This window comes from Sceloporus undulatus, chromosome 1 (assembly GCF_019175285.1).
Source record: "Sceloporus undulatus isolate JIND9_A2432 ecotype Alabama chromosome 1, SceUnd_v1.1, whole genome shotgun sequence".
NCBI classification, from domain to species: domain Eukaryota; kingdom Metazoa; phylum Chordata; class Lepidosauria; order Squamata; family Phrynosomatidae; genus Sceloporus; species Sceloporus undulatus.
In genome coordinates this window covers 378,240,969-378,267,121 of record NC_056522.1, presented here as the reverse complement: position 1 = coordinate 378,267,121, position 26,153 = coordinate 378,240,969, and the positions used below count along the sequence as shown (strand labels likewise).

At 43.1% G+C, this 26,153-nt stretch overlaps 2 protein-coding genes across 2 annotated transcripts in view; one reads left to right on the top strand and one right to left on the bottom strand.

Moving 5' to 3' along the window:
* The window catches only part of ABHD12B (abhydrolase domain containing 12B), a 23,296-nt gene extending 13,768 nt beyond the window's left edge, over positions 1-9,528 (top strand). Inside the window, exons 8-13 of the mRNA XM_042460965.1 lie at positions 1,205-1,242; positions 3,112-3,194; positions 4,834-4,916; positions 7,225-7,303; positions 7,816-7,940; positions 9,396-9,528. Of these exons, the coding sequence (XP_042316899.1) occupies positions 1,205-1,242; positions 3,112-3,194; positions 4,834-4,916; positions 7,225-7,303; positions 7,816-7,940; positions 9,396-9,420 (433 nt within the window). The 3' untranslated portion in view covers positions 9,421-9,528. The remainder of the gene's footprint in view (positions 1-1,204; positions 1,243-3,111; positions 3,195-4,833; positions 4,917-7,224; positions 7,304-7,815; positions 7,941-9,395) is intronic.
* Positions 9,529-10,185: 657 nt separating this feature from the next.
* Positions 10,186-26,153, bottom strand: part of LOC121927249 (glycogen phosphorylase, liver form-like) — a 74,754-nt gene continuing 58,786 nt past the window's right edge. The window contains exons 13-19 of the mRNA XM_042460952.1: positions 24,267-24,441; positions 23,042-23,100; positions 21,278-21,419; positions 16,520-16,727; positions 13,449-13,583; positions 12,390-12,456; positions 10,186-10,928 (exon numbers count right to left, since the gene is read on the bottom strand). Coding sequence (XP_042316886.1) covers positions 10,728-10,928; positions 12,390-12,456; positions 13,449-13,583; positions 16,520-16,727; positions 21,278-21,419; positions 23,042-23,100; positions 24,267-24,441 — 987 coding nt within the window. The 3' untranslated portion in view covers positions 10,186-10,727. The remainder of the gene's footprint in view (positions 10,929-12,389; positions 12,457-13,448; positions 13,584-16,519; positions 16,728-21,277; positions 21,420-23,041; positions 23,101-24,266; positions 24,442-26,153) is intronic.

Here is a 26,153-nt window from a genome sequence, read left to right as displayed (position 1 = left end):
TCACCAGCATTGAGGCCATGCTATTGAGGACGCAGCTGCGCTGGGCAGGACACGTTTCTAGGATGAAGGACCATCGCCTCCCAAAAATAGTATTCTACGGTGAACTTGCCATGGGTCAGCATAAGAGGGGCGCCCCAAAGAAGAGATACCAGGACTCCCTGAAACAACATCTCAGGCTCGGCCAAATTGATCACCAACAATGGTCTGCCCTGGCCTTGCACCGGGAGGCATGGAGATGCACTATCCATGATGCTGCAGCCTTTTTCGAAAGCTCACACCAAACGAGTCTCGAAGAGAAACGACAACGCAGAAAGAACCACAACCCAGAAACATCACCCAATGAGACTTTCCGCTATGCTTTCTGCAACCAGACTTGTTTATCTCAGATCGGCCTTTTTAGTCATCAACGTGCTTGTAGAAAGTGCGGGATCATGAGTCCTTCCTGAATCTTCATTTATGAAGTAAAGCCAGAGAGAGAGATAACCAAGGGTTTATTTGGTTGTTCTTGTTTGCTCCGGTGTTCTGACTTCTGACTCTAGGTGACAAATAAGTTGCAAAAGCCAGGACTTAGTCCTTTTGGATTGCATCTGCACTGCAGAAAAAACACAGTTTGACACCATTTTAACTGCCTTGACTCAATGCAATGGAATCCTGGGATTTGTAGTTTGTTGTGGCCCCAGAGCTCTCTGATGGAGAAGGCTAAATGTCTCACAAAAGTGCAGTTCCCAGAATTCCATAGCACTGAGCCATGGCAGTTAAAGTAGTCTCAAACTGCATTATTTCTGCAATGCAGATGCAGCCTAAGAGGTTGTAAACTTCTAACTGCATGGGGGCCCACAGGATTGAATGAAAGGGGGAAAATCCTGCACATAGAATACTAGCAATTCAGGAAGAGTTTTTTAATTTTGCCTTTCACCTGCTATTCTGGTTGTGTTTGTTAAGGGATTTTTGTTTGCATGGCAAATCATTCCATCATATAAACACACACACCTTCTAAAATGACATAGTGACGTTGAGATTGCTTCGGCCAAGAGTTCTCATTTGATAGGCATGTCAAAAAGACTCGCCGTCTTGAATATATTGGGAGAAAGGAGGGATAAAAATAAATAAATAAATAAAGTTGATGATAATGATAATGATAATAATGACCGTTACAATTTGCTGCTGGGAGACTCATACCTCCCTATTTCTTATTTTCTTGCAGAATTGCGACCAATACAGCAAGGAAGCTGAAAGAAACAGGTAACTGCGGATATGTGTGCAAAGAGGAAGGGTCAGCCTTTCAAGGGGGGAGGCTTTAGGTAATATGTATTTTTGGGGAAGGTGCTTGGAAGAGTTACTTCTTTGGATGATAACTCCCAGGATCCTGCAGCCAGTATGGTTGTTGGAGGATTCTGGGGCTTTTCCAAGCTCTGCAAAAGAACCACTAACAAAAGGGGGAGGATAGATTTCCCCCCCCCCTTGCCCATTTTGAGTGGGGAAAATGTGGACAGATTGAAATATTCGTTGGGGAACATTTGAGCCTATGGCTCTTGTTAGACTGCAACTTCCATCAGCCCTAGGAACCACAGCCAATGGTGACAGATGATGGTGGTGTAGCTCTCAGGAAAGATAGGTATGAAAATTGCAGCCAAAACAAATTTGCAAGGAAACTCAGCTCTTGTTTTGTTGGCATCTTTTAGGGCCACTTTTAAGTTTCTCTTCTCTTTAATGTAAGGCTGTTATTGAAGGCTGAGTCAGTTGGATTCAACCTAGAGGCTTTGGGTAGGATGTCTCTGCTAGACCTGCGTATCTGGTTTTGCAGGTTCTTGCTTGGTTTTCTTTTTCTTGCTGGTAGGGATGGGGATGGGTAGACTAAAGGCATGAATAAAGGGTTATTGAGTCGATGTAAATTATCCCGGTAGAACGTGGATTGAACCTGTGTTGTTCACATGAATTTGGAATGCATCCAATTAAGTTTTTTGGTAGGTTGCCAAAACCCCCACAAAACCTGGGATTACTGATCTCGTGTGTTTTTGTCGGGTTTTCCTGAAAAATCTACATTGTCAGCTGTGTGAATAACCGATGTGGAAAGACCTGGGAAAAACTGGGATAAAACTCTTTTTGCCTTGAACGTGTTTCGAATACATCTGGGGGATCATTCAGATGTTGTTGTTTTTAGTGTGATGGTGTGAATAATCACACATTCACACACTCACATATTTCAGTTTTGTTACTCACACCATGGAACTGAATCTGTGCACATCTCTGCAAGTTCTGTTGCTCACAGGTGCCAGCACTCGCATAAAGATGGAGTCGACAATGCAAATGTATTTGAAACATATTAAAGGCATGCAGAGTTTTATCCCAGTTTCTCCTGGGTTTATTTTCATCGGTTGCTCATACTGCCAACAATGTGAATCTTTTACAAAAAAAGCCCTCAGGAAATAGATTAAGGGTTTTTTTTGGCAGCCCCTCCAAAACTTAAATAGATGCATTCAAAATGCATCTGAACAACAAAGATTCAACCCAGATTATTTTCACCATCTGAATAACCCCCGCATCATCGACTCTAGCTTTATTTGCAGTGCTGACCCATATAAGCAAACAAACTTGCAGAGATACACAGAGATACAGTTCCAATTTTAAAAATAGTGTGAACAACAAATTGGGAATGTTTGAGATTATTATTAATCACGTTGCAAAATGAAATGTGTAAATAACCCCTAAGAGTCTTCCTTTGAGGATTTATCCATATCTCCATGTCTTCCCCCTGCAAGTTTAACCCTCTGTTTAACCCCTTCTTTTGTTGTTGTACAAATGCATAAACATTAACTTTTTGTTGTAGATTTTTTGTCTCTAGCCGTTAAAATTAGAGGGAACGAATTATAAAAAGGGGGTCTGACTAATGGCAATATACCTACTTTAGATTTATAAATATATAATCAAAAATAATCTCTATTGTTGTAACCCAATCTGATAATTTAATGTTATATAAACTACTTGTACCTTTTACGTAAACTTTCTATGGTTTTAAGTTATAGCATGTCTTGCTGGGTCTATTGACTGTTAATAAAGATTGATTGATTGATTGATTGATTGATTGATATATTTCCATCTCCCCCCACACAGATGGAATCATAGTGGATGCAATTGTTCTCGAAGCTCCTTATACCAACATCAGAGATGCAGCGGCCAACATCCCCCTTACAAAAGTAAGTCTTTCTTCCCTTCTTTTAGTGACACAGATAATGTCCGGTTCAGACTGTGTGACAGTGTGGCTGAGTTACTGTGATAGTCCTCCAGTGACAGGGCCGGATTATCAATGGCTCAGTGGGTGCAATCGCTCCAGGCCACTCACTGGCTAGCATCCCAGGCTGAAGGAAGAATGGCATTGCTCATTTCTGTTATCACTTGAATGACTCCATACAAACTGAATGGGATCAGGTGGTTAGCCTCACTGAAATTGCAGATTATCAGTGGGCTCACATGCAATGTGACCAGATGAAATAACTACAAAGGAGAACAAGGTGCTGCAAAATGGAGGATATTGGCCCACAAAAACCCAAAAAAGAAGGATGTCTGCTTACACAAGCAAATGGTTATGCTGCTTGTTCTTGAACGTTTTGTATTATTGTTTTATCGGTTCATTCATACTTTTATTTTGTTGTTGTTGTGTGCTTTCAAGTTGTTTCCAACTTAAGGTGACCTTAAGGTGAGCCTATCATGGGGTTTTCTTGACAGGATTTGTTCAGAGGGTTGCCATTGCCTTCCTCTGAGGCTGAGAGCATGTGATTTTCCCGAGGTCACCCAGTGGGTTTCATGGCCAAGCCAGGAAGCAAACCTTAGTCTCCAGAGTTGGAATCCAACATTCAAACCACCATGGCACACTTTTAAAATTTAATTTACCACCTCTGATAGGTCAGACACATGCAGAAAGGCCCCTGTTTCATTATATTTTGGAATTTCTCTTCGGCCCCAGCCTCTTGCATTTGGCCTTGCATGATGGTGTGCCTTGGTTCACTTGCTTGAGACTTCAGAAGCACCTGGAATTGAGTACACAAGGTAGCAACCAGTGAAATAGAGCTGTCTCTCCCTCTCTCTCTCTCTCTCTGGAGTTTATCAAACGGGAGGAATTTCTCTTACATTCGAATGAAAATAAAGTGGGGCCAGAATGCATTCACTTAAAGTCGCTAGTTTAGCGCAATTACGTGAATGCGCATTGTGTTCAAACTGGCTTCCCATTGTCCGAAAATAGCATGCCATTGCCCTAATTTGCGTGTGGCAGTCTATCATGCAATAACGTGAAACCACATGATTGCGTTCGGACTGACTTCCCATTGCCCGAATTTGCATGTAGTTGGTTATCATGCAATAATGTTAAACTCCATGATTGCATTCAGATTGCCATTGGATTATACTCCCAATTTCCCTTGTCTGATACACTCCTATGTGTGTGAAAGTGCATGAGAGACAGAGAGTGTGAAAAGGTTGAAGCTTGGAAATTTTGATTTTTTGAATTAATGACTTCCAGAATCTTCCAGCCATACTAGTCAGTGGGCAAGCTGACTGAAGGATTCTGGGAGTTATATCTCCAAAAAGCATCCAAAAACTCTGGCCCTTTTGCACCCATTCAAATGTAGCTATCAGTGAAAGGGGGAGATCAAAGCTATTATGTTTGAAGCCATGTAATCCTTTCGATTGCAGGGAACAGTGCAAGGTGTTTGGTTTTCCATGTTGACCTATGTACAGTTGCAATAGCTTGTTGGAATTTCCATTGGTGGAAAACTGTCCATTCTTACAGCCTTTACGTCTTCTGTAATACAGATTATTTTTTTTCTTTCCCCTCACCAGATCTATCGCAAATTCCCTGGTTTTGAATATTTAGTCCTGGACACAATGGCCCGAGCTGACATGTACTTTCGAAATGATATAAAGTAAGTTCTTGCCTGCCCATCCATCCATCCATCCATCCAGCCAGCCAGCAATTGACTGATCTGTCTGTCTATCCATCCATCTGTCTATCATCAGTCAGCAATCTAAAATAATATAATCTACTGCATTTATTTATTGTCTCTCAGCGCACCAAGGCCCTTGAAGCGATGCACAGTGGTTAAATGTTTAACGAGCTTGCCCTTGACTTTGGCATAGATACAAATAAAGTGGTTCCCCCCACCAACTTTTCATAGTTGGAAACTGTGGCCCAAGTGGCCTAGCAACATCAGAGATGTCTAAGTGTGCCTGAAAGGAAGGTGGCCCTTCATGTAAAGCATTATCAGAGAGTGACCAAGTTAGCAATGGTTCTTGAAGAAGAAGAAGAAGAAGAAGGAGAAGGAGAAGAAGACGGGGCTAATTAGGAGAGGCTGCTGCAGTTTGCTTTTGCCCAAGCTTTCTGGCAAGGGCAAAAATGGGACAACTGAGGATTAATTGGGACTCCTCTTGTCAAATTGGGACAGTTTTTTTGAGAGGTGTGTGTGAAAGTGCATATAAATACACTGCTCTTCAGAAAGAGAACTGCTTATACATCAATTAATTGAGATTGTATTTGGGCTGGGACCATTGGAGTTTGTTTTTCAGAGAGCTGTTGATGGTTACTTGATGGAGGTGCACTCACTCATGAAATTCACATTTTCCCGTTTGTTCTCTCTGCCCAGCAGTCTTAAAAAACATTTTTGCAGCGACAGTCACAGACTGTCGGACTACTTTGTCCCCTTCGAGATTCTAGAGCCTCTTCCCCCCACTAAAAATTTACCCCCAAATACTTAATAGTGCCCCACAGTCTTTTGAGAACTACAGGTTGAGTCTTCCTTATCTCAAATGCTTGGGAGCAGAAATATTTTGAATTTTTTTTTGGATTTTGAAATAATTGCATTTATCCTAATGAGATATCTTGGAGGTTGGACTCAAGTCTAAACATGAATATACCTTATACACCTAGCCTGAAGGTAATTTCTTACACAGTATTTCTAATAATTATGTGCATGAAACAAAATTTGTGATCTGGTCTTTCTGTGGCACAAAAAGGAGGTGCAAAAAGTGGCTCCTTTTCGTGCTGTGAAAAGGACGCCATAGCTGCTGGCACCACCGCTTTTTGGCACTCCTTTGGTGCAGCACGTGTACATGCTGCTCCAAGGGAGTGCCATGACACCTCGCACTGTGTGGTGAGGTGCGTGGTGTCATGCCAGCATGGGGGCGGAGTTGGGGCATACAGTGTGAGACCACCACACACCCCCACTCTGCCCCAGTGTCGACATTTATCACTGGTCTGTACAGCCTCTTAGCTACATAGCAGAGGCACTAGGAAACTTTGTCAGTGAATTGGGAAGACGTATAACAGGACAGTGGCAAGAGTGTCCTGATGCACATTGGCACTCCCCAGCTGATGTCATGCTCATTGGTCCTGTTGTGCATCAGATACTTTGCCGGCTCCCCTATGTAGTAATATAACACCAGCCCTTTACTGGAGACAGATGTTGTAGAACTGCCTGATTATAATCCCACGGATGTACATTCAGGTATCAAGACCTACGTCAACAACAGGATTCCCACCATTGTTTTGTGTATCCTTCCTTGTTCATAACATTCTTCTCTCATTACCTGGCCACACACTCTTTTCACTACCCTCTGATGTGGCTCAGCCATAACTGTCCCAGTTTTCATCTGTGCAAAGTTGGAGGTGATGTAAACCTTGGAATGCTTGCTTGACTTTGGCCATGCTGGCTTTGCATGCGGGGAGTTGCGGCCCATCAAAATCTGGTCTCAAGGGGTGTGTGCCCTACACAGTTAATTCGGTTTGACTCCACATTAACTGTTATGGCTCTGCCCTATGGGATTTTGGGTTCTGTGATTTGGGGAGGGATCCGGAATTCTTTAGTCAGCTGTCAGTTCTCTAACTCCTAAGTGTGCCTGAAGGGAAGGTGGCCCTTCATGTAAAGCATTATCTTTTTATTCAGGTTAGACTTAACCTTTTCCTTTAAAAGTACGTCTAGCTCTCACACTCACTTTCATGTGCCTTTGCTTGGTTTCATCTTCTCACAAGGGTTGCGGGGGGGGGGGGGGGGGGGGGAGAAAGTCTTTGCAGCATTGGAGATGAAAAATACCCCCAAAGTAACTTCCTACTGAGTTACTAGGGAAAGGAGGGGGTCAAATCAGTAGATAGTGGTAGCTCAGTTTGTTTTGATGGTCTAAAGCTATGAAAAAACAGAATAAGTTTTGGTTCAACTTCCTTTTTTCTCCTCCATTCAGTGTCAAAGTGTTGTCCAGTCCTCTTTTGATCTTACATTCAGAAGATGATAAAGTCATACCAGTACAGTTGGGAAGAAAGGTAACTTTAGAATCATTACTGTGTCTTTTTAAAGGGTGGGGGGATGGCTGTGGATGGGAATGGAAGGATGGGTTTGTTGTTGTTTGAGTTGTTTTTTCCAGCACATTTGAGTTGTTTTTCCCAGCACACTGTCATGCCTTCTCATATTTCTGTGGCAATCTTGAAAAAAATGGTTGTGTCAAAGAGGGAATTTCTGCATGTATTGCTTGCCATTCCACAAGCAGGGGCATTTAAACATTTTAAAGCCTTTTTGGAGTGTTTCAACATGCTTGAATTGTTTAATACATTTTCATCTTCTTTAAATTATATATTAACTTTAACCTGGAATTGTCTCTGTTGTTTAATCTCTTTGCTGCCTTAAGATCTCATGATTAAAGAATAGGATAAAAATACTTTGATTAAAAAAAATGGGAGCAAACCATTCCAGATTTGATTGATCATTGGAGAACATACAATCAGGCCAGTCTCCATGTGCCGGCATCTCACGCCTTCCCTTTTTTCAACACTCACAGGTCTTTGATATTGCCTACAATGCCTCTGAGAAGAAAGACAGTGTCCAGTTTATTGCCTTCCCGGCAGCCATGGGCTTGGGCCACGACCACATAGCAACTAACCCCGAACTCGCTTCTATTCTGAAGTAAGTATGCTTTCGGAGCACTTTGGTGAAACTGGACTGGGAGGACCGTTGTCCTTTCCAGTAACTGGATGCACTTCAAGGACATCATCCCCAGGGCCACCCAAGGATGCCTGGAGATTTCTATGGATACCTCTCACAGCATAGCAAACTACACTGGGGAGCAGCTTCCACATTGATTCCTCCTTCTCTCTGACTAGGAGCATCACCAGGAGGATGTGGGCTGCATCAGGTGACCCCAAGGAGAGGAAGACACTACTGCTCTCCAAACATCTGCCTTTTGGCAGAAATGCCCTGTAGCACTCACCTGTGTCCCTTTCAAATGCTGAAGATGGCATATGTGGGGCAAGGCTTAGTGGGAGGGAAAGGAGAGGCCTTTGGTTCTTTTTTTTTAAATTAAAAATATAAATTTAAAATTTAGTTTTTAATTTTTAAATTGAAATTGAATTTTTTTAAAATTACAAAAATTAAATGTTAGGTTAAAAAAAAACCCTCCACCCCCCAAAAAAACAAAGAAACATTGCATCTTACCAAATTTCCTTTTTAACCACATGAAACTATATACATGTAAATACTGTTTAGCCTGTGCGCATGGTATTGTAATTTAAAAGTTTAACTTTAATTTGGCTCATTGTTTTATGCCACAACTCTTGTCATTACATTGAGCGATTTACGAGAATTATGATTTATGAGTAACCTTAGTACAAAAAAACGTGACTAAGGATTCTGCATGGTGCGGTATAGAAGGAGGTCAATTGGGGCAGGTGACACCATGAATTACTGCACCGGGTGATGCCAATGCTAGTGATGCCACTGTCTCTGACAACATGGAAACAGCTGTGTTTGGGGGGGAGGGTCTGTGCTGCTTAACAAGGTAGTTTTGGAGGGGTGGCATGGAGAGACAGAGCTATGGAGATGTGTCTTCCATATCCAGGACCTCAGCCTCAGTTCAGGGTTGCAGAAGCAGCAGGGGTATGCAAGTGCATTCTTGGCTGATGCACCTTGGTTTGCTTATGCTACAGTTAGAGGCACTGTTCCTTCAGTTGTGCATCTGATTTCACAACCTTACTTTGCAACCCATAGGAAAATCAACACATAATTCAGGATGTGGCAATTTGTACAACACAACTCCAACATAGAACACTATGGGATGTACTCCTCTCCACTTTGCATTCATTCTACAAACCATTGTGGAAGCCATTGCTGTTAGGATTTCTAAACCAGGATTTCCTAGAACTGGGGTTCTATGAAATCTCAGCTAGGGGTTCTGAGAGAGATTAAAATTAAACATTTTTGAAAAGCTATTGCTATAGTAATTGTCATGCGGGGCTTCCCTGAGATCTGAAAATTATTTCATCCCAAAGGTAAAAAGGTTGGGAAAGGCTGCTCAAAGTGAACCCACAACCTGGGCATCTTATTAAAAATCTGTCTCTGGCTATTCTTTTTCTGCCCCAACAGAAATTTTCTCAAGCGCATTAAGTGACATCTATGCAGCCAGATCTGCCACCAACCCCAAGACCACACCAGCAAGGAGACCTTCAATTTCAGATCCTAGACCTGTCACAGATAATAAAAGAAATGGTAATAACAAGCGTGGTTTTTTTGTTTTATTTTGTCATGCAGATTTTCAGGAATGTACAATTCTATATTGGAAGCAACAAGACAGTGTGCAGGAACAACACAAAGAGATGCTCTGGGACCTCTGGGAAATTTTTTTTTTTTGCATTCTTTGTACAGATACATCTACAAGTGGATCCCCTAAATAGTTGCTGAACAGATCATTCTCTTTCCACTTACTGCATCTGCAGGCCAGTGGTGGGTAGCTGCTCAGTATGCATGGGGCAATTTGCTGAAGAGATGTAGTAGTGCAAGGGGCATCCAGTACATAGCACCTGTTATATACCACAGGGTATATTTTTAAAGCACATTGGTTGGGCTATGTGGAAAGATTACAGAAAATTTGGAGCAGGTTCCTACCCTAACCTCTTGAGAAAAGATCCTTGATTATAAGATAGTTACAAGCAGCCGTGGCAATTCTGAGATTTAGCTTCCTTTTGTTGTTTTATCACCTCTCAGGAGCAGGTGCTGTGGTCTCTACTAAATAGTCATCCATTTTCTTTTTAAAATAAAAAAAGATTGGATAAATTTAGGGTGCATCTACACTGTAGAAATAACACAGTTTGACACCAATTCAAATGCTACAGTTCCATTCTATGGAATCCTAGGATTTGTAGTTTTGCAAGGTCTTCTGTCTTCTCTGCCAAAGTGTATTGGTGCTTCCCAAAACTACAAATCCTAGGATTCTGAAGGATGGAGTTATGGCAATTAAAGTGGTGTCAAGCTATATTATTTCTACAGTGTAGATGCACCCTCATTCTTACCATTGGTACTTCTTACAGTGTTGATTAGAAGCAGATTTTATCTCTGGGCCTGTCTGTCTTGAGAGATATTGAGTTTATGACTTCTCCACACCCACCTCTCCCTCCCTGGGATCATAGAGAATTCCAGTTAGAGGAACTCCCAAGTGCATCAAGAACTACAATTCCCAGGACCCCAGGGGAGGGGAAGGGATGACACTGAAACCAAATTTAAAATCTGTAAAGCACACACACTCCAATTTATCTGCATTTCTACAATATTGCCAAAAATCCTCCCATCTCCTTCAGCACTTACACACACAAAAGAAAAACAATGGGTAACATCTACTTCTGCTATGCACTAGGCAATGAAAGGGACGTGTTTCCCATCACATCCAGTACAGCAGGCTAAACTTGCAAGGTTCTTCCAAATTCACATGTGCAGCTTCTCAGCCGTGTCATTGGCCAGCATCTCATCTGCCACATCCCGGGGCACATTGGGTGGGGGGATCTTCAGGTCAGAAGGTTCGACGTGCCAGATGTCCCGAGCATATTCCTTGATGGTCCTGTCACTGGAGAACTTCCCCGAGGAAGCAATGTTCCTGATAACCATTTTGGTCCACTCCTTGGTGTTCTGTGAAGGAAGCAACCTGCTAAGAACCTGACTTAGCCATGCCAAATGTCTTATTTCCATATGCACAGTAGTGGCTGGAGGCTCCCATGTCCAGAGGCATCAGTAGGGGGTGGCAGGTGTGTGGACCCCACTTAGTGACACCTCCAAGGGGGATAACACCTGGTGGAGCAGTCACTCATTCTGTCCCAAGATCCCTCCCAGCCTTCTTCTAGCATTCAGGGTGCCTCTGCTGTCTGTCCACTGCGGCCTCTGATGGGACAGATTTCTGGGTTTGGCAGGGTGGAAAAGGGAGGCAATGGTGACAGAGATGGCCATAGACTTCTTCCTTCTGGAGGAGCGGAGGAATCTGTGATTGCCAATGCTGCCACCGCTTTTACTGACTCTATTTCCTGTCACCAGCCAAGTGGCTGGTGCAAACCACCCCCTCCAGGAACACAGTGGCCCTGGGTGGTAGAAGGGGCAACTGAGTGGTGTGCCAGGCAGTTTAGCTGGGACTGGGAGGGCAGCAGAGGTGGTCAAGAGGGGAAGCATGGATGGCAAGCACCCCTCCCTGCTTGCTACTGCTTCTCCTTCCATCACCCCATCACTTCCCACTCTTTGTCTGCGGGGAAGGGAGGTGTTTTGGGATATTAGGCCAGGTAGTGCTACTGTAACAGCGTGGGCATTGGCATCCTGTTCTTCCATGTTCCCCCTTCTCCCTTTTTGCAGGCCCGAAGGATCACTGGGGGGCCTGGCCAAAGCCCTCATCTTTGCTCCATGTACAGAGGGAGGCAAACATGATCCCTCCCTATGCTGGTACCTCCCACTCGCTGGAGCTGTTGGGTGGCCAACTGCCTGGGGGGTGACAGCATGAGTTACCACACTGGGTTGACACCAATCCTACTCCCATGTCAGTGGGAGTGGCAAATCCACTCTAGGCTTTACTCTGAAGGAGTTATCCAATACACCGAACTTCTTTAGGTGAAAGAGTTTTCAGAACCATGGAGAGCTTCTTTAGATTCAAACCTGCAGCAGATGCACTACCCTGCCTTTTTGATGTGGGACTCGTAATCTTTTCACATCACTCCCTGCCCTGCACCCTACAGATTAGAGAAACTACCTTTGTCCTGAACGGGGCAGCTGGGAAGTCTATGGAACAGCAGAAAATAAGTTCACTTCATTTTCTACATGGCATTCTTTCAGATTATTTAAAGATGGCTATCACATCAATTCTCACTTTTCTCCAAGCTAAACGTACCTAGTTCCCTAACTCATTCCTCATAGGGTTTAGTTTCTAGACCTTTGGTCATCTTGGTCATCCTTCTTTGGGTAAAGTCCAGTTTGTCAATATCCCTCTTGAACTGTGGCGGCCCAGCATGAAACACCATGTAGTTGTACACTTGGTGAGTTAGGACACCTGGGTTGCCCATCCAAAGTCCTGCCAGAAAAATATTCCCTCTTCCCACCCTGCACCTTGCTTACCATGTACAGTTGACTGACTTTGTCTTGACATTTGACGTAGGCTTCATAGTCTGCAAAGACTTTAAACCTATTAGTGAGCAAAATGAAGCCAGAAGAAGTTAAAAAGATTCGCCTACTGAGCACTGTTACAGTATCTCATAAAATTTTTTAAAATAAAATAAATGACAATACGATCATCAACATATCCCTAACTATCACCCTGCTGGATCAGCCAAGCTTCTGGCATGGGCGAGAGTCATTGCTCGACTGGCTGCTCGATTGCTGCTCCCAAGGGGACTGGGTGCAAACTAAATTTCTCCCAGCCAGGATGGAATGAGATGCAACTGGCTTCCCACTCCCCCCCTCCCCCAGAGAGGAAGGACTTGTCAAGACCATGTTGCTCGTCTCTACATGCCCCAACACGACTCTCAACCCGAGAGAGTGAACTACTCTTTCAAAGAATCAACCCCAGGGACATGCCTTCCCCACACAGCTTCCAGTCACTGTTTATACATTCCACATCTATGTCTAGCTTCCCTCGATTCATGCTTTTTCCCTGTTCCAATAATAGGTACTGGTAATAATATGGAACGTTCACAGTCAGCCCTCCGTATCCACAGATTCAACCATCACGGCTTGAAAAGATATAAGAACATATATAAATAACCCAAAGCATACCTTGATCGTGCCATTTTATACATAAGAAATCATTTCACTACACCATCATATTTAATGAAATTTGAGCATCCAGAGATTTTGCTATCCCACCCGATACTGAGGGTCCACTGCATTTATCTAATTTGGGGTGAATTCTCCCTTTTCTATGCTAAAGGTCTGTAAGCCCTCATGTATCATTTTGGGGGGGTTTGGATGGGCTGTCAAAAAGAGGAGGGGGGAGGGAAGCCCCCACCCACCAGCCCAGCAGAACACAGATCCAACCCAACCGTCATATGATTTAAAACTTTTGCACAGCAGAATTTGACCAAAAGTGGGCCTGGTAAACTACAGCATGGCTGAGCCACCTTTTCTGAATAGCTCAGCTGTAGCCACAATAATTGGCAAGAATCTTTCTCCACTCACCGGTCATGGTGGAACAGCATGTTGACCATGTCTCTGAACATGTCAGGATCTTTGGGTGAAAAGAACCCACTCTTGATCTGGTCGATGACTTGCTTGAGCTCAGGAAGCCTGTCGTAGTACTCTTGAGCATTGTACCTGTGTGAAAGCAAGCATGAAGAGGATGCTTTAACACTAAGTGAGGGAGATTACACAAGCACTTGGAAATATTATTTTGGACTACAAATTCCAGAATCCCTGGGACCCTGGGGAATTCTAGGAAATGCTATCCCCAAAAGTCACCTTTTCTAAGCTTGGTTGGAGATAGGTTGAGTCTCCCTTACCCAGAATTCCAAAATATTCCAAAATCTAAAATTGTCCACATGGATGGCTGAGATGGTGACACCTCACCCTTCTGAGAGTAAACAAACTTTGTTTTATGCACAAAACTATTTTAAAGTATGCATAAAATTACTTTCAGGCTATGTAGAAGATGTATACAGTACATAAATGAATTCTATTTAGACACTGGTCCCATCATCAAGATATCTCATTATGTATATGCAAATATTCCAGAATTCCCCAAAATCCAAATTCCAAAACACTTCTGGTCCCAGACATTTCAAATAAGGGACACTCAACCTGTATAATATGCAGTCCCCCCCCCTCAGGCCTTGGACATCTAGATAATTTTTCTCCAGACTGTGAAACATGAAAACAGATGCTTTTAAAAAAGTTAATTGTACGGTAGCTCATACTGGAGATGGCTGATTATTATATTGTAACATCTATAGTTTCTCCTCTCTTCCCTTTCAAGACTGCCTACTAATTAAACCAGAGGAGGCACAGAATTCCACACCCACCAAATAAGATAATTACTGATTAGGTAACGAAGCAGATACTACTAATAAAGTCGTCATACTGCATTGCTAGGATGCAATTGGTCTCCGGTGCTATGGCTAAACCACTCCAAATTACTGCACTCCAGATGCATTAGACTACAGCCCCCATCATCTTGGTTTGTAAAACCGATATTTTTTTGTTTCATGCACATAATTATTTTAAAGTATTATGTATAAAATAACTTTCAGGGTATGTGTATAAGGTGTATATGAAACATAAATGAATTTCATGTTTAGACATGGGTCCCACATCTAAAATTGTTGTTATTGCTGTGTGCTTTCAAGTCATTTCTAACTTATGGCAATCCTATCATGAATTTGCTCAGAGAGTGTTTGTCCTTGCTTTCCTCTGAGGATGAGAGATTGTGACTTGTCTAAGGTACCCAGTGGCTTTCTATGGCCAAGCAGGGATTTGAACCCTGGTCTCTCAGTGTCCTACTCCAATGCTGCAACCACTATAGCATTCTGACTCTCACTAACATTCGCTTTACATTATTCACTTATGGAAATAACACTTTACAAGGTTAAAGTATTTGCCTTCCCTACCCGAAACTGCTAAAAGGAGGTGGAAATCATGCAACCTGAGCAACAGAGATCCAGCAAGTGAAATCAAAAGCTTTCATGTCTGACATCCATAGTTTTATGTGGGTTTTGGGGGCTATGAGGCTGTGTTCTAGAAGAGTTTATTCCTGACGTTTAGCCAGCAGCTGTGGCTGGCATCTTCAGAGACACTTGGCTGAACGAGACTACATGTGAAAGGGATCTGGGAGTCCAAGTAGACCACAAATTGAACTTGAGTCAACAGTGTGATGTGGCAGCTAACAAGGCCAATACGATTTTAAGCTGCATCAATAGAAGTATAGTGTCTAGATTAAGGGAAGTAATAGTGCACTCTATTCTGCTTTGGTCAGGCCCCATCTGGAATATTGTGTCCAGTTCTGGGCACCACAATTCAAAAAGAACATTGAGAAACTGGAGCCATGTGTCCAAAGGAGGGCGACTAAAATGGTGAAGGGTCTGGAAACCATGTCCTAAATGGAACGACTTAAGGAGCTGGGGATGTTTAGCCTGGAGAAGAGAAGGTTAAGAGGTGATATGATAGCCTTGTTTAAATACTTGAAGGGATGTCATATTGAGGAGGCAGCAAGCTTGTTTTCTGCTGCTTCAGAGACTAGGACCCAGAGCAATGGATGCAAGCTACAGGAAAAAAGATTCCACCTTAACATTAGGAGGAACTTCCTGACAGTAAGGGCTGTTTGACAGTCGAACACACTCCTTCCTTTGGGTGTAGTGGAATCTCCTTCCTTAGAGGTCTTCAAATAGAGGCTGGATGGCCATCTGTCAGGGATGCTTTGGATTTCCTGCATGGCAGAATGGTGTTGGACTGGATGGCCCTTGTGGTCTCTTCCAACTCTATGATTCTATGATTGTATAATGCTGCCATGGAAAATAGTGGAGTATATATACTGTTGGTGGAGAAGAGGTGATTTCCATGTTAATCTGCATATTGTTCTGTTTTTGAATGGCAGGGTCTCAGGGTGTCCATTTACTTATCATTTTGTTAGTTTTGGTCCAGCCCTCTAATGTGCCAAGGTCATTCTGAATTTGGATTCTGTCTTCTGGGAACATGTACACCTCCTAATTTTGTGTCATCTATAAATTTGATGAGCATGCCCTCTATTCCTTCATCTGAATCACTGATAAAGATGTTGAATAGCACTGGGCTCTGTGGCACCCCACTGGTCATTCTCTCCAGGATGAAGAGGAGCCGTTACTGAGCACCCTTTGGGTTCTGTCCTTTGAGTTGACACAATGTGTCTAACTTCAACAACTGCATAACACTGCTTGAAGCTTTATGGATCACACCAATGGCTATCCTTCAACCTATGCAATGCCAAGTACTTGCACAAGTGTGCAATCAAGAGTATGAGCCCATACACAAGAGTCCTAGTGTAGTTGTGACATCTGAGTGTTATCAGTCGCACAACAAGGGCACACCTTGCTTCAGTCCATTCTGAATTACTTTTGTTCCTGTGTCTCTAAATCAAAATGGTAACTGTGCCAAGCCTGGGTCCCAGTTTTCCCTCCTGCATTTTCCTATGCCATTTGGAAATGAGGCATGCTTTTCCATCCATTTTCAACCCAGTTGCCATTGCATCATATGTGGAAACATGGCCTCCCAACCCCACTCACCCTCTCCGGTCCAGCTCCGCCACATCCTCCACCCTCATGCCAAAGATGAAGAGATTCTCTTCCCCGGCTTCTTCTGCCATTTCAACATTGGCACCATCCATAGTTCCGATGGTCAGAGCCCCATTGAGCATGAATTTCATGTTGCCGGTGCCCGAGGCCTCTGTACCAGCTGTGGAGATCTGCTCCGATAAGTCTGTTGCTGGGATCACTGCCGAGAAGAGAACATCCTTGATGCTGTTGCACTGCACCGAACCCTTATTGTTCACAGCCAACAAAAAACAACAAACCTATACAGTACATGGAAAAATAGAACTTGGAAACACTGGTTGACATTCTCCATTACAGTCTATGTTTCTTAACTTTATGGCTCCATTAGTTACAGTGGAGAAACCCAATGGAATCCTGTTAGTGAACTGCAACTTAGCCACAGTAGTCCATGCCCTGGTAATCTCAATTTGACTACTGCAATGCACTCTATGTGAAGCTGCCCTTGAAGACAACAAGGAACATGCAGCTAGTGCAAAATGTAGCAGTTCAAATGCTCACTGGCATTCCATTAAGATATCCTACAGCAGTAGTTCTGAAAGAATTGCACTGGATGCCAATACATTTTTGATCTGCATTGAAGGTGCTGGCAATAACATTTTAAGCCCTAAACAGCTTGGAACCTTGATACTTGAGGGAGCTTTGCTTCCTCTATATGCCTGCCTGAGAATTGAGATCTACTGGAGAGGCCCTTCTCCAGGTCTCATCAATAGAGAAATACATGGAAGAAGTTCCTTCCCCAGCAGCCTGATTGGTGCCAACACTGGCATCATTTCAATATCAAGTTAAAACCTGGCTTTTAATTAAAGCCTTTGGGCCAAACTGATTGTATCTAGGCTGCATATGTTTTATAACATATAGCTGTGTCTTCAAGTCACAGCTATATGTTGGGGTGAGCTCCTGTCACTAGTGCCAGCTTCTACCAACCTAGCAGTTTGAAAGCATGCAAATGCAAGTAGATAGATAGTACTGCTTCTCAGTGGGAAGGTAACAGCATTTGGTGCAGCCATGCTGGCCACATGACCACCAGAGCAATCCTCAGACAACACTGGCATTATACACTGAACAAAAAAGACATATAGCTGTGTCTTCAAGATTATGAGAGAAATCTATCATGGATTTTTCTTGGCAAGACTTGTTCTGAGGTGGTTTGCCATTGCCTTCCCCTGAGGCTGAGAGAGAATGACTTGCTCAAGGTCACCCAGTGGGTTTCATGTCAGAGCTGGGAATCGAACCCTGGTCCCCAGAGTCATAGTCCAACATCTAAACCACTATGCCATGCTGGCTCCCCTGTTTTACAGCTACATTATTCAAAATTGTTTTAACCAATTTATATTGTCTGGTTTTAATTTGAAAATGATTGCACACATGTAAGACCATTAAGGGTGCATCTACACCATGATTCCCAAAATGGGCAGTACCCCCCCCCCCGGGAGTGGTGGAAAGATCCAGAGGGGCAGTGAGGAGAAAAGGGGTCTTTCAGTCAAAGTACTGGTGCAGAAGAAAGACAAGGGGAGCCAGGGGCGTTTAGGACCATGGTGGGGATGATGGTTGCATGAAACTTCTTTTCAGGGTCCCTTAAAACTCTTGCAGAGCCATGCTGGTCACTTTAGTGGAATTATCACTGCTATTGTGCTTTATTGAAGTGTTTGTATGTAATTTTCAGATTGGAATCCTGCCTCGATCCATCTGGGAGAGATGGGAAAATATAAATAAATTATTATTATATTATTCATGTGGTGGTATCTTCTACTCTTCACTTCCCCACATGAACTCACTCCCTTAGCTGCCTCTTTCACTATGGACTATGGATGTTATCAGACAAGGGAAATTGGAAGTATAATCCAATGGCAATCTGAACTCAATCATGGGGTTTAACGTTATTGTGTGATAGACTACCACACGCAAATTCGGGCAATGGGATGTCAGTCCGAGTGCAATCATGGGGTTTCACATGATTGCGTGAGAGGCAATCACACGCAATTTCAAGCAATGGCAAGCTATTTTCAGGCAATGGGAAGTCAGTTCAAATGCAATTTGAATTCACTTAAATTTGCTGAACTAGCGAATTCACATGAATGTGTTCTGACCCCACTTTCTTTTCATTCGAAATTAAGAGAAATTCCTCCCATGTGATAAACTCCTTTATCACATTGGGGGAGGGGGATGTCATTGTCCCATCCCTATCCCATGATTCTTGTGTGATCACAGCAAGTACTTTCACACTAAATCGTGCTTATCTGGACATTATCCCACCCAGAAATGTCTCCTGTGAGTGAAGTGGACTTGCCCCCTCATTTCCCGTCATTTGGCATTATCGGGACATCCCACTAATGCAATTCCATTTCACTGATGGAACATGACAGAATCATCATGAAGTAGTGAGAAAGCCTTTCTCGCAATCACTTTCATGTCCAGGTAATAAGTTGTGACTGGATGAGAATCTAGTGAGCAGACAGGAGTAGACCATGGTAATGAGCTAAGTAGACCAGGTGATTGTATTAACTAATTAGAAAGGTATAATTGCCTGGTGGATCTACTGGGTCTTGGGAGCATTCACTGAATCCTGCTTTCCATGCTGTCCTCATGGTAATGTATGCATGCTGCTATATCTGGATTTTGTACTGTGCTATTCATATTGTTTTGCTTCAGTTTTTTTGAGGACTTCTGTTAATTAAAGTTTTGTTAAATTTCCTCAAACCTCTGCTGTTATTTTTGCTATTATACTCACACCCCAACATTTCACCCGCACTTTCTGGACGGGATAAGGATGCCCATCCCCATGTGATAAAGTCCTAAGTGTGGTGGCTGGGAAATTCTTGTGTGGTTTCAGTGCAAGGCATCTCTTCTGTGGCTTGGAGCAGTGCCATTTTGGGACAGACTGACTCCTGAAGCAGAATCCTTGGATTCCTCCTACACCTCATTCCTGAAGCTGGAGACTGCTGTCTCTCACTTCTAACAACAGCCTTCTGCTTTGGGAGTTAAGAGAAGAAAGAATCCCTGGACTCCCCCTGCACCCCACTCCTGTAGCTGGAGGATCTTGTGTCAATGGTAGACAGTAGCCATCCTCACATTCACTGGCTCCAGTTACTTGGTCCTAGGGTGACTGAGTGGCAAAGGGAGCAGTGACTGAGATTGGCTGTTTTGAATGTGCAGTAGAACAATAGACATCAAGAAATATATCTTTGGGGAGGAGGTGCTAGAGTTGTCATCTAAGAGGTAAGGGACCAGTAGTGCAAAAACGTTTGGGGACCACTGATCTATACCATAGAAATAATGAAGTTTGATGTCACTTTAAGTGCTGTAGCTCCATCCTACGTAACCATTTGTAACCCTGTCACCACTGCGTTCCCACTGAGCACGCTCACTGGGTTGTCTGACTGGCAGGTGGTCCCCTAGCTTCCCTGCTAAAATATTTTCCCCTGCACACCTGGGGTTCTCCCCAAAGCATGCTAGCCCCTCTTCTTTGGTGCATGGATAGTATCATTTTGACTATATAATAGGTATCAGTACTCAGAGGTTGCCACATTTCAGTCCTTCATATCCAGGCATCTTATTTGCATATTATGCAAATCATTGTACCTATGCATATTATTAATTTGCATTCTGAAAATGCAAATTCAACATATTAATCATTGCACCTCTCCCATTACGTTTCAACCTTGGTACCAGACATTTTTCTTCTATTTCTTCCTAGCTGTTTGGAAGCAACGTTCCATCATGGTGTCTAACCCTAGGTTCAAGCCGCTGACATAATAATCACACAAGGCCATCTCTGCTTACCTCCTTTCTTTTCTGGGCCTGTTGGTGGAAGAGGGGAGGGAATAGAAGAATAAGGTTGCAATGCTACCCCTGTGCAGTAGCAACCGGTGCCTGAGAGACAGGATGAGGCTCCCACTGGTCTTCTTGTACATTTTCCTGCTTCGTCACCACTGCCACATTTTAATCTACCCATTGGTCTGTGCTGACAGAGAAATCTGGGATTTACTGCTTCAACTGGCTCAGTCAGGAGGCAAGATGGCATCAGAACAGTTAGGTGGCATTTTAACTAGCTCTGATATCTTTGTTTACTTTTAATCCTTGTATCTTGCATTTTAATTCTTCCGCCTCATCCTGCCTAAAATGTCTGGCTTTTTCTAGCTGACTATTGCATCTTATTTTTGTGCAGCATTGTTTACCTCTCATTTGCTTTGTTTTAGAAACTCTATCCTGCCCATTTGCATTCTCATTATTTTCCTCCTTGGCTTTATTGTTAGTCACTCTGCTCTACTAGGGACTCTCTTAGACTGAAACGGAAGCCAAGAACTATAAAACCTTGGGAATTTAATATTTCAGGTTTTGAATTTGTTTTTTGTTTTAGGTTTCTTTCTGTGATGATCTACAATAAATTTTAAATTGGAAGGAAAAAAACCATTCCAGAACATGTTTGGGGATAGGTAAATACAACAAGGCCTCCAAACAATTCAAAATTGATGAACTGCTAGCCTGTGAGAGAACTGTGAGTATCTCAAACATAAGCTCAGTGCTTACAATTCCCACTACTTATGGTTTATCAATCTTTGGATAATGAAAGTGAGACTTTATCTGTGCCTTTTGAAACTGGCCCAGTTGGATGGAACATATTTTAGTCCCTTCAATCTGGGATTTTCCAGGTTTTCCGGGACAAATGGCAACCCTATTATCATGGGAAACAGTTGAAGAGGCTAGCCTTACCTTTCTCAGCCAAAGATACCCTGTAATTCTCCAGGAAAATGACCTTCAGCTTGTTACCAACCACGGGGTCGTTGTTCACCACGTGGCCCACGGAGGTGATCAGCTTGATGATCATTTTGGCCATGTGGTAGCCAGGAGCAGCCTGAAAAGAGAGCAGGGTCAGTTGTCCAAGGGCCAATAATCATAATAATGGTTTATTTATAGCCCGCCCAATCACAAGGAATCTGGGCGGGTTACCGCAATAAAAATACAGAGAATACAATAAAATAAGCTAAAAGAATTCACAGCTAGAGCTGATGGAACTGGGCCTCTCTTTTTCACTCCCTCCCAGGTCTGATGATGACAGTAGGTACAGAGGGAAGGGTTTTCTTCTTGAGGCAAGAATTTTATTTTAATTAATTTTAATTTAATTCTTCTCATTAATTTAAGAGAAGAATTGGTGGACAGAACAATGTAAGTCACAGTAAAAAGGGAGAGGAACTAGGTAGGGAAGGCCTGCCGGAGGAGAGCTGTCTTAAGAGCCTTCTTAAAGGCTGTAAGAGTAGAAATGTCACGGATCTCCTTCGGCAGGTCATTCCATAGCTTCGGAGCAGTGATGGAAAAGGCCCTCTGGGTAACTGAGGTTAGCCTAGATTTTATTGGCTGAAGTAGATTCTTCCCCTTCGAGGACCTTAGAGTGCGGGACGGACAATAGGGAAGAAAGCGATCCCTTAAGTATTCTGGACCCAAGCCATGTAGGGCTTTAAAGGTAATCACCAACACCTTGTACCTTGCCTGGAAACTAATTGGCAGCCAGTGAAGGGATTTCAAAAGCGTTGTTATGTGATCATTACGAGAAGTACCTGTAATTAACCTGGCTGCCATATTTTGTACAAGCTGAAGTTTCCAAACTTGGCACAAGGGTAGCCCCATGTAGAGTGCATTACAGAAGTCCAATCGAGAGGTGACCAGCGCATGTACTACTGTTTCAAGGTCTCCCGGTTCCAGGAAGTGGCGCAGCTGGCGTATCAGCCGAAGCTGATAACATGTGCTCCTGACTGTCGCATCCATCTGAGCTGTCAGGTAAAGAGATGAGTCGAGGAGCACCCGCAAGCTGCAGACAAAGTCTTTCAGGGGAAGTGTGACCCATCTAGAATTGACTGACATAACCACGGTTGTACTTGCCCCTCCTTTCCCTCTACCAAAGCAATGTTTCCGCTCCTGAATGCAAACTGTGACTACAGGGCTTGGAGCACTTTCCCAGCAAGAAAAAGCTAAGTATTGGGGGATTTTACAATATCCTTTTTGTAGGGGAGGGGAGACAGGAGACTATGGTATATAGTTGATATCTTTCATGTAGTGGGCAGTAAACCCAAAACTTAAAAGAGTGATTTATCCTCATTCAGCTGATGTGGTAGACAAAGCATTTTAAAGTCCAGGAAATAAACTTTAAGTTCCATTAGCAACAAAAAAAGGTACTCCCTTTGAGATCCATGATGTCTCTGTCTTTTGTGAGAGTCCCTATCTCTACGGATACATTTCCATACCATCTTAACACAGAACAATAGCAACAACATCTTGACAAAATGTAGGTCTGTGATTATCCATGTCATTTTTTTTGGTATGATTTTTAACACCGTTGCCTGATGAAGAAGCCAGTGGAGCTTTGAAAGCTTGTAACATGTATTTCAGTTGTCCCAATAAAGATATCATTGTTTTGTGGTTTGTCCATGTTATTGTACATCACAAAGTCAGTCAATGCTAGAAAACAAATGGCACACTTACTTTGCCTCCAATTATCACCGTTCTGGGCACAAACAGTTTCATGGGGTCTCGCTTGATGCCTGAGAAACATAGCAGTATTAGAGGTGAGCAAGCTCAAATGGACAAGGCCAGGTCACTTTGACTTAGGCAAGTACTCAGTGTTCTACTCAGGAAATGAAAAGACACAGAGACAGGGTAGTGTTTATCACAATCACACAGCCAAAAGTGATGGGAGCATTGAGGGATTTTCCTTTCACTACCATGCGACATCACTATAACTGCATCATTATCCTGTGAATAAAGAGTTATTCTAGTGCCACTAGAATCTTAGAGTTGGAGCCTGGAGAAGAGAAGGTTAAGAGGTGATATGATAGCCCTGTTTAAATACTTGAAGGGTTGTCATATTGAGGAGAGAGCTAACTTGTTTTCTGCTGCTCCAGAGAACAGGACCTAGAGCAATGGATGCAAGCTCCAGGAAAAGATATTCCACCTCAACATTAGGAGAACTTCCTGACAGTAAGGGATGTTTGACAGTGGAACAAACTCCTTCCTTGGAGTGCACTGGAGTCTCCTTCTTTGGAGGTCTTCAAACAGAAGCTAGATGGCCATCTGTCGGGGATGCTTTGATTTAGATTTCCTGCATGGCAGAATGGGGTTGGACTGGATGGCCCTTGCAGTCTCTTCCAACTCTATGATTCTATGAGGAGATTCCAAGTGTCATCCAGTCGAAATCCGTGCCTCTTAGGAATACACAACAAAGGCTGCATCTGCACTGAAAGCCACTATCTGTTGTTTTAATAGGCCACAGAGTCACAGAATCATAGAGTTGGAAAGCCCTCAAGGACCATCCAGTCAACCCCATTCTGCCGTGCAGGAATACACAAATCATCTGTGACAGATGGCCATCTAGCCTCTGTTTGAAAACCTCCAAAGAGGGAGACTCCATCACACTCCCAGATTGCATTTTCCACCATCAAACAGCTCTTACCATCAGTAAGTTCTTCCTAATGTGTGGGCGGAATCTCTTTAAAGCAAATTGTTTTTAAATCAGTGTATTAAAAGTAATATTTTAACTGGACTAACTGTTTAATATTTTATCGTTTTTTGGCAAGCGGCTATAGTAAACCATTGAATCTGAATCCTATTTTTGGAGAAAAGTGGGACATTAAATAAATAAATAAATAAAGGCCATATGATGCAGATCTGAAAGGGTCAGACTGCCTGTGTGCACTCAGCCCCTACTCACGGTTGTACATGGTGATGATGTGGAGGCAGTTCATGAGCTGCCGCTTGTATTCATGGATCCTCTTGACTTGCACATCAAACATGGATGCCGGGTTGATCTTCACCTTGTATTCCTTCTCCAGGTACTGGGCAAACTTGACCTTGTTTTCCTGGGTGAGGAAAAGGGAGGCAGAATTAGGGAACATTCAGCCAACAGTTTTAAAGCAGTGGTCTGGGGGTAGGGTTGCCATATTCCAGTCCCTTATATCCAAGCATCTGATTTGCATATGCAAATTATTACAATTATTCATACTGTTAATTTGCATTTTGATTATGCAGATTCAACACATTAATCTTTGCACTTTTTCTACTTTAATGTTTCAACCTCAGAACTAGTACCAAGCTAAGAGCTCTCTTTTCCCGCCTAACTGGTGTCAAGAGAGAGAGGCTTAGCCCTAGGCTCAAAGCACCAACACAACCACCACGTAACACAAAGTCATCTCTGCTTGCCTCCTTCTTTTTCCACTTTCTGGGCCTGTCAGGGAAAACGGGGAGTGGATAGATGAATAATGTGGCAATGCTAGCCCTGTGCAGGAGCAACCACAGCCGGCACCGTGGGATAAGGCTCCTGCCATTGCCAGTCTTCTTGCACAGTTTCCTGCTTCATTGTCACTGAAACTTGGTCTGCAATGAACAAGAAATCTGGGATTTATTGCTTCAACTGGCCTAGCCAGCTGGGACATTTTTTAATTCAGGATTCTCCAGGTTTTCCAGGACAAATGGCAATCTTACCTGGAGGCCACAGATAGAAAGTTGAACATGTTGCCCCTATCCTATTTCTTTTTAATGTGTTACCTAAAAAGTTCTACTCATGCCCTCTAGTGGCCACAAGGGAAATTTCTGCATTGTTTTTATTCTCACTGGCTGGCATATCTCCTTCCTCAACATCAGAAAAAATAGTCACACTAACGAAGGGGTGGGCATCGAGTCACAGAATCAGAGTTGGAAGAGACCTCAGGGGCCATCCAGTCCAACCTCATTCTGCCATGCAGGAACTTACAATCAAAGCATCTCTGACAGATGGCCATCCAGCCTCTGCTTAAAGACCTCCAAAGAAGGAGACTCCACCACACTCCGAGGAAGGAGTGTGTTCCACTGTCGAACAGCCCTTACTGTCAGGAAGTTCCTCCTAACGTTGAGGTGGAATCTCTTTTCCTGTAGTTTGCATCCATTGTTCCACGTTCTAGTCTCTGGAGCAGCAGAAAACAAGCTTGCTCCCTCCTCAACATGACATCTCTTCAAATATTGAAACAGGGCTATCATGTCACCTCTTAACCTTCTATCTCCATGTAAAACATCCCCAGCTCCCTGATAGTGCAGCCCACTTTATGGCTTGGGTCCAGTATGTTTGAAGGACCGTATCACTCTGTACGAGCCCCCCAGAGAATTAAGATAATCCGGATAGGCCCCTCTCTCTATCCCACCACCCTCTCAGGCGCGTTTGGTGGGAACAAGAGAAAGGGCTTTCTCAGTTACTGCTCCTAAGCTTTGAAACTCCCTCCCTAGGGAGGCCAGGATGGCTCCATCCCTGCTGTCCTTCCGACGGCAGGTAAAGATGTTCTTGTGCCGTTCTTGTTCTTTGCAAATTGATAAGGGCTGGGAATATTGTGCTGATTAAATTTTAAGGTTTGTATTTTTAATATATTCTATTTTAACTCATAATTATTTTAACTTTTAAAATTGCTTAATTGTTTTTAATTTTAATTTTTATACATTTTAATGTTGTATTGTTTTTAAATTGCATTGTTTTAAACCTGCTGTTCACAGCTTTGAGTGCCTATACTGGGAGAAAGGTGGGATATAAGAAAGTAAAATAATAAAGTAATAATAATAATAATCTGGCCTCCTA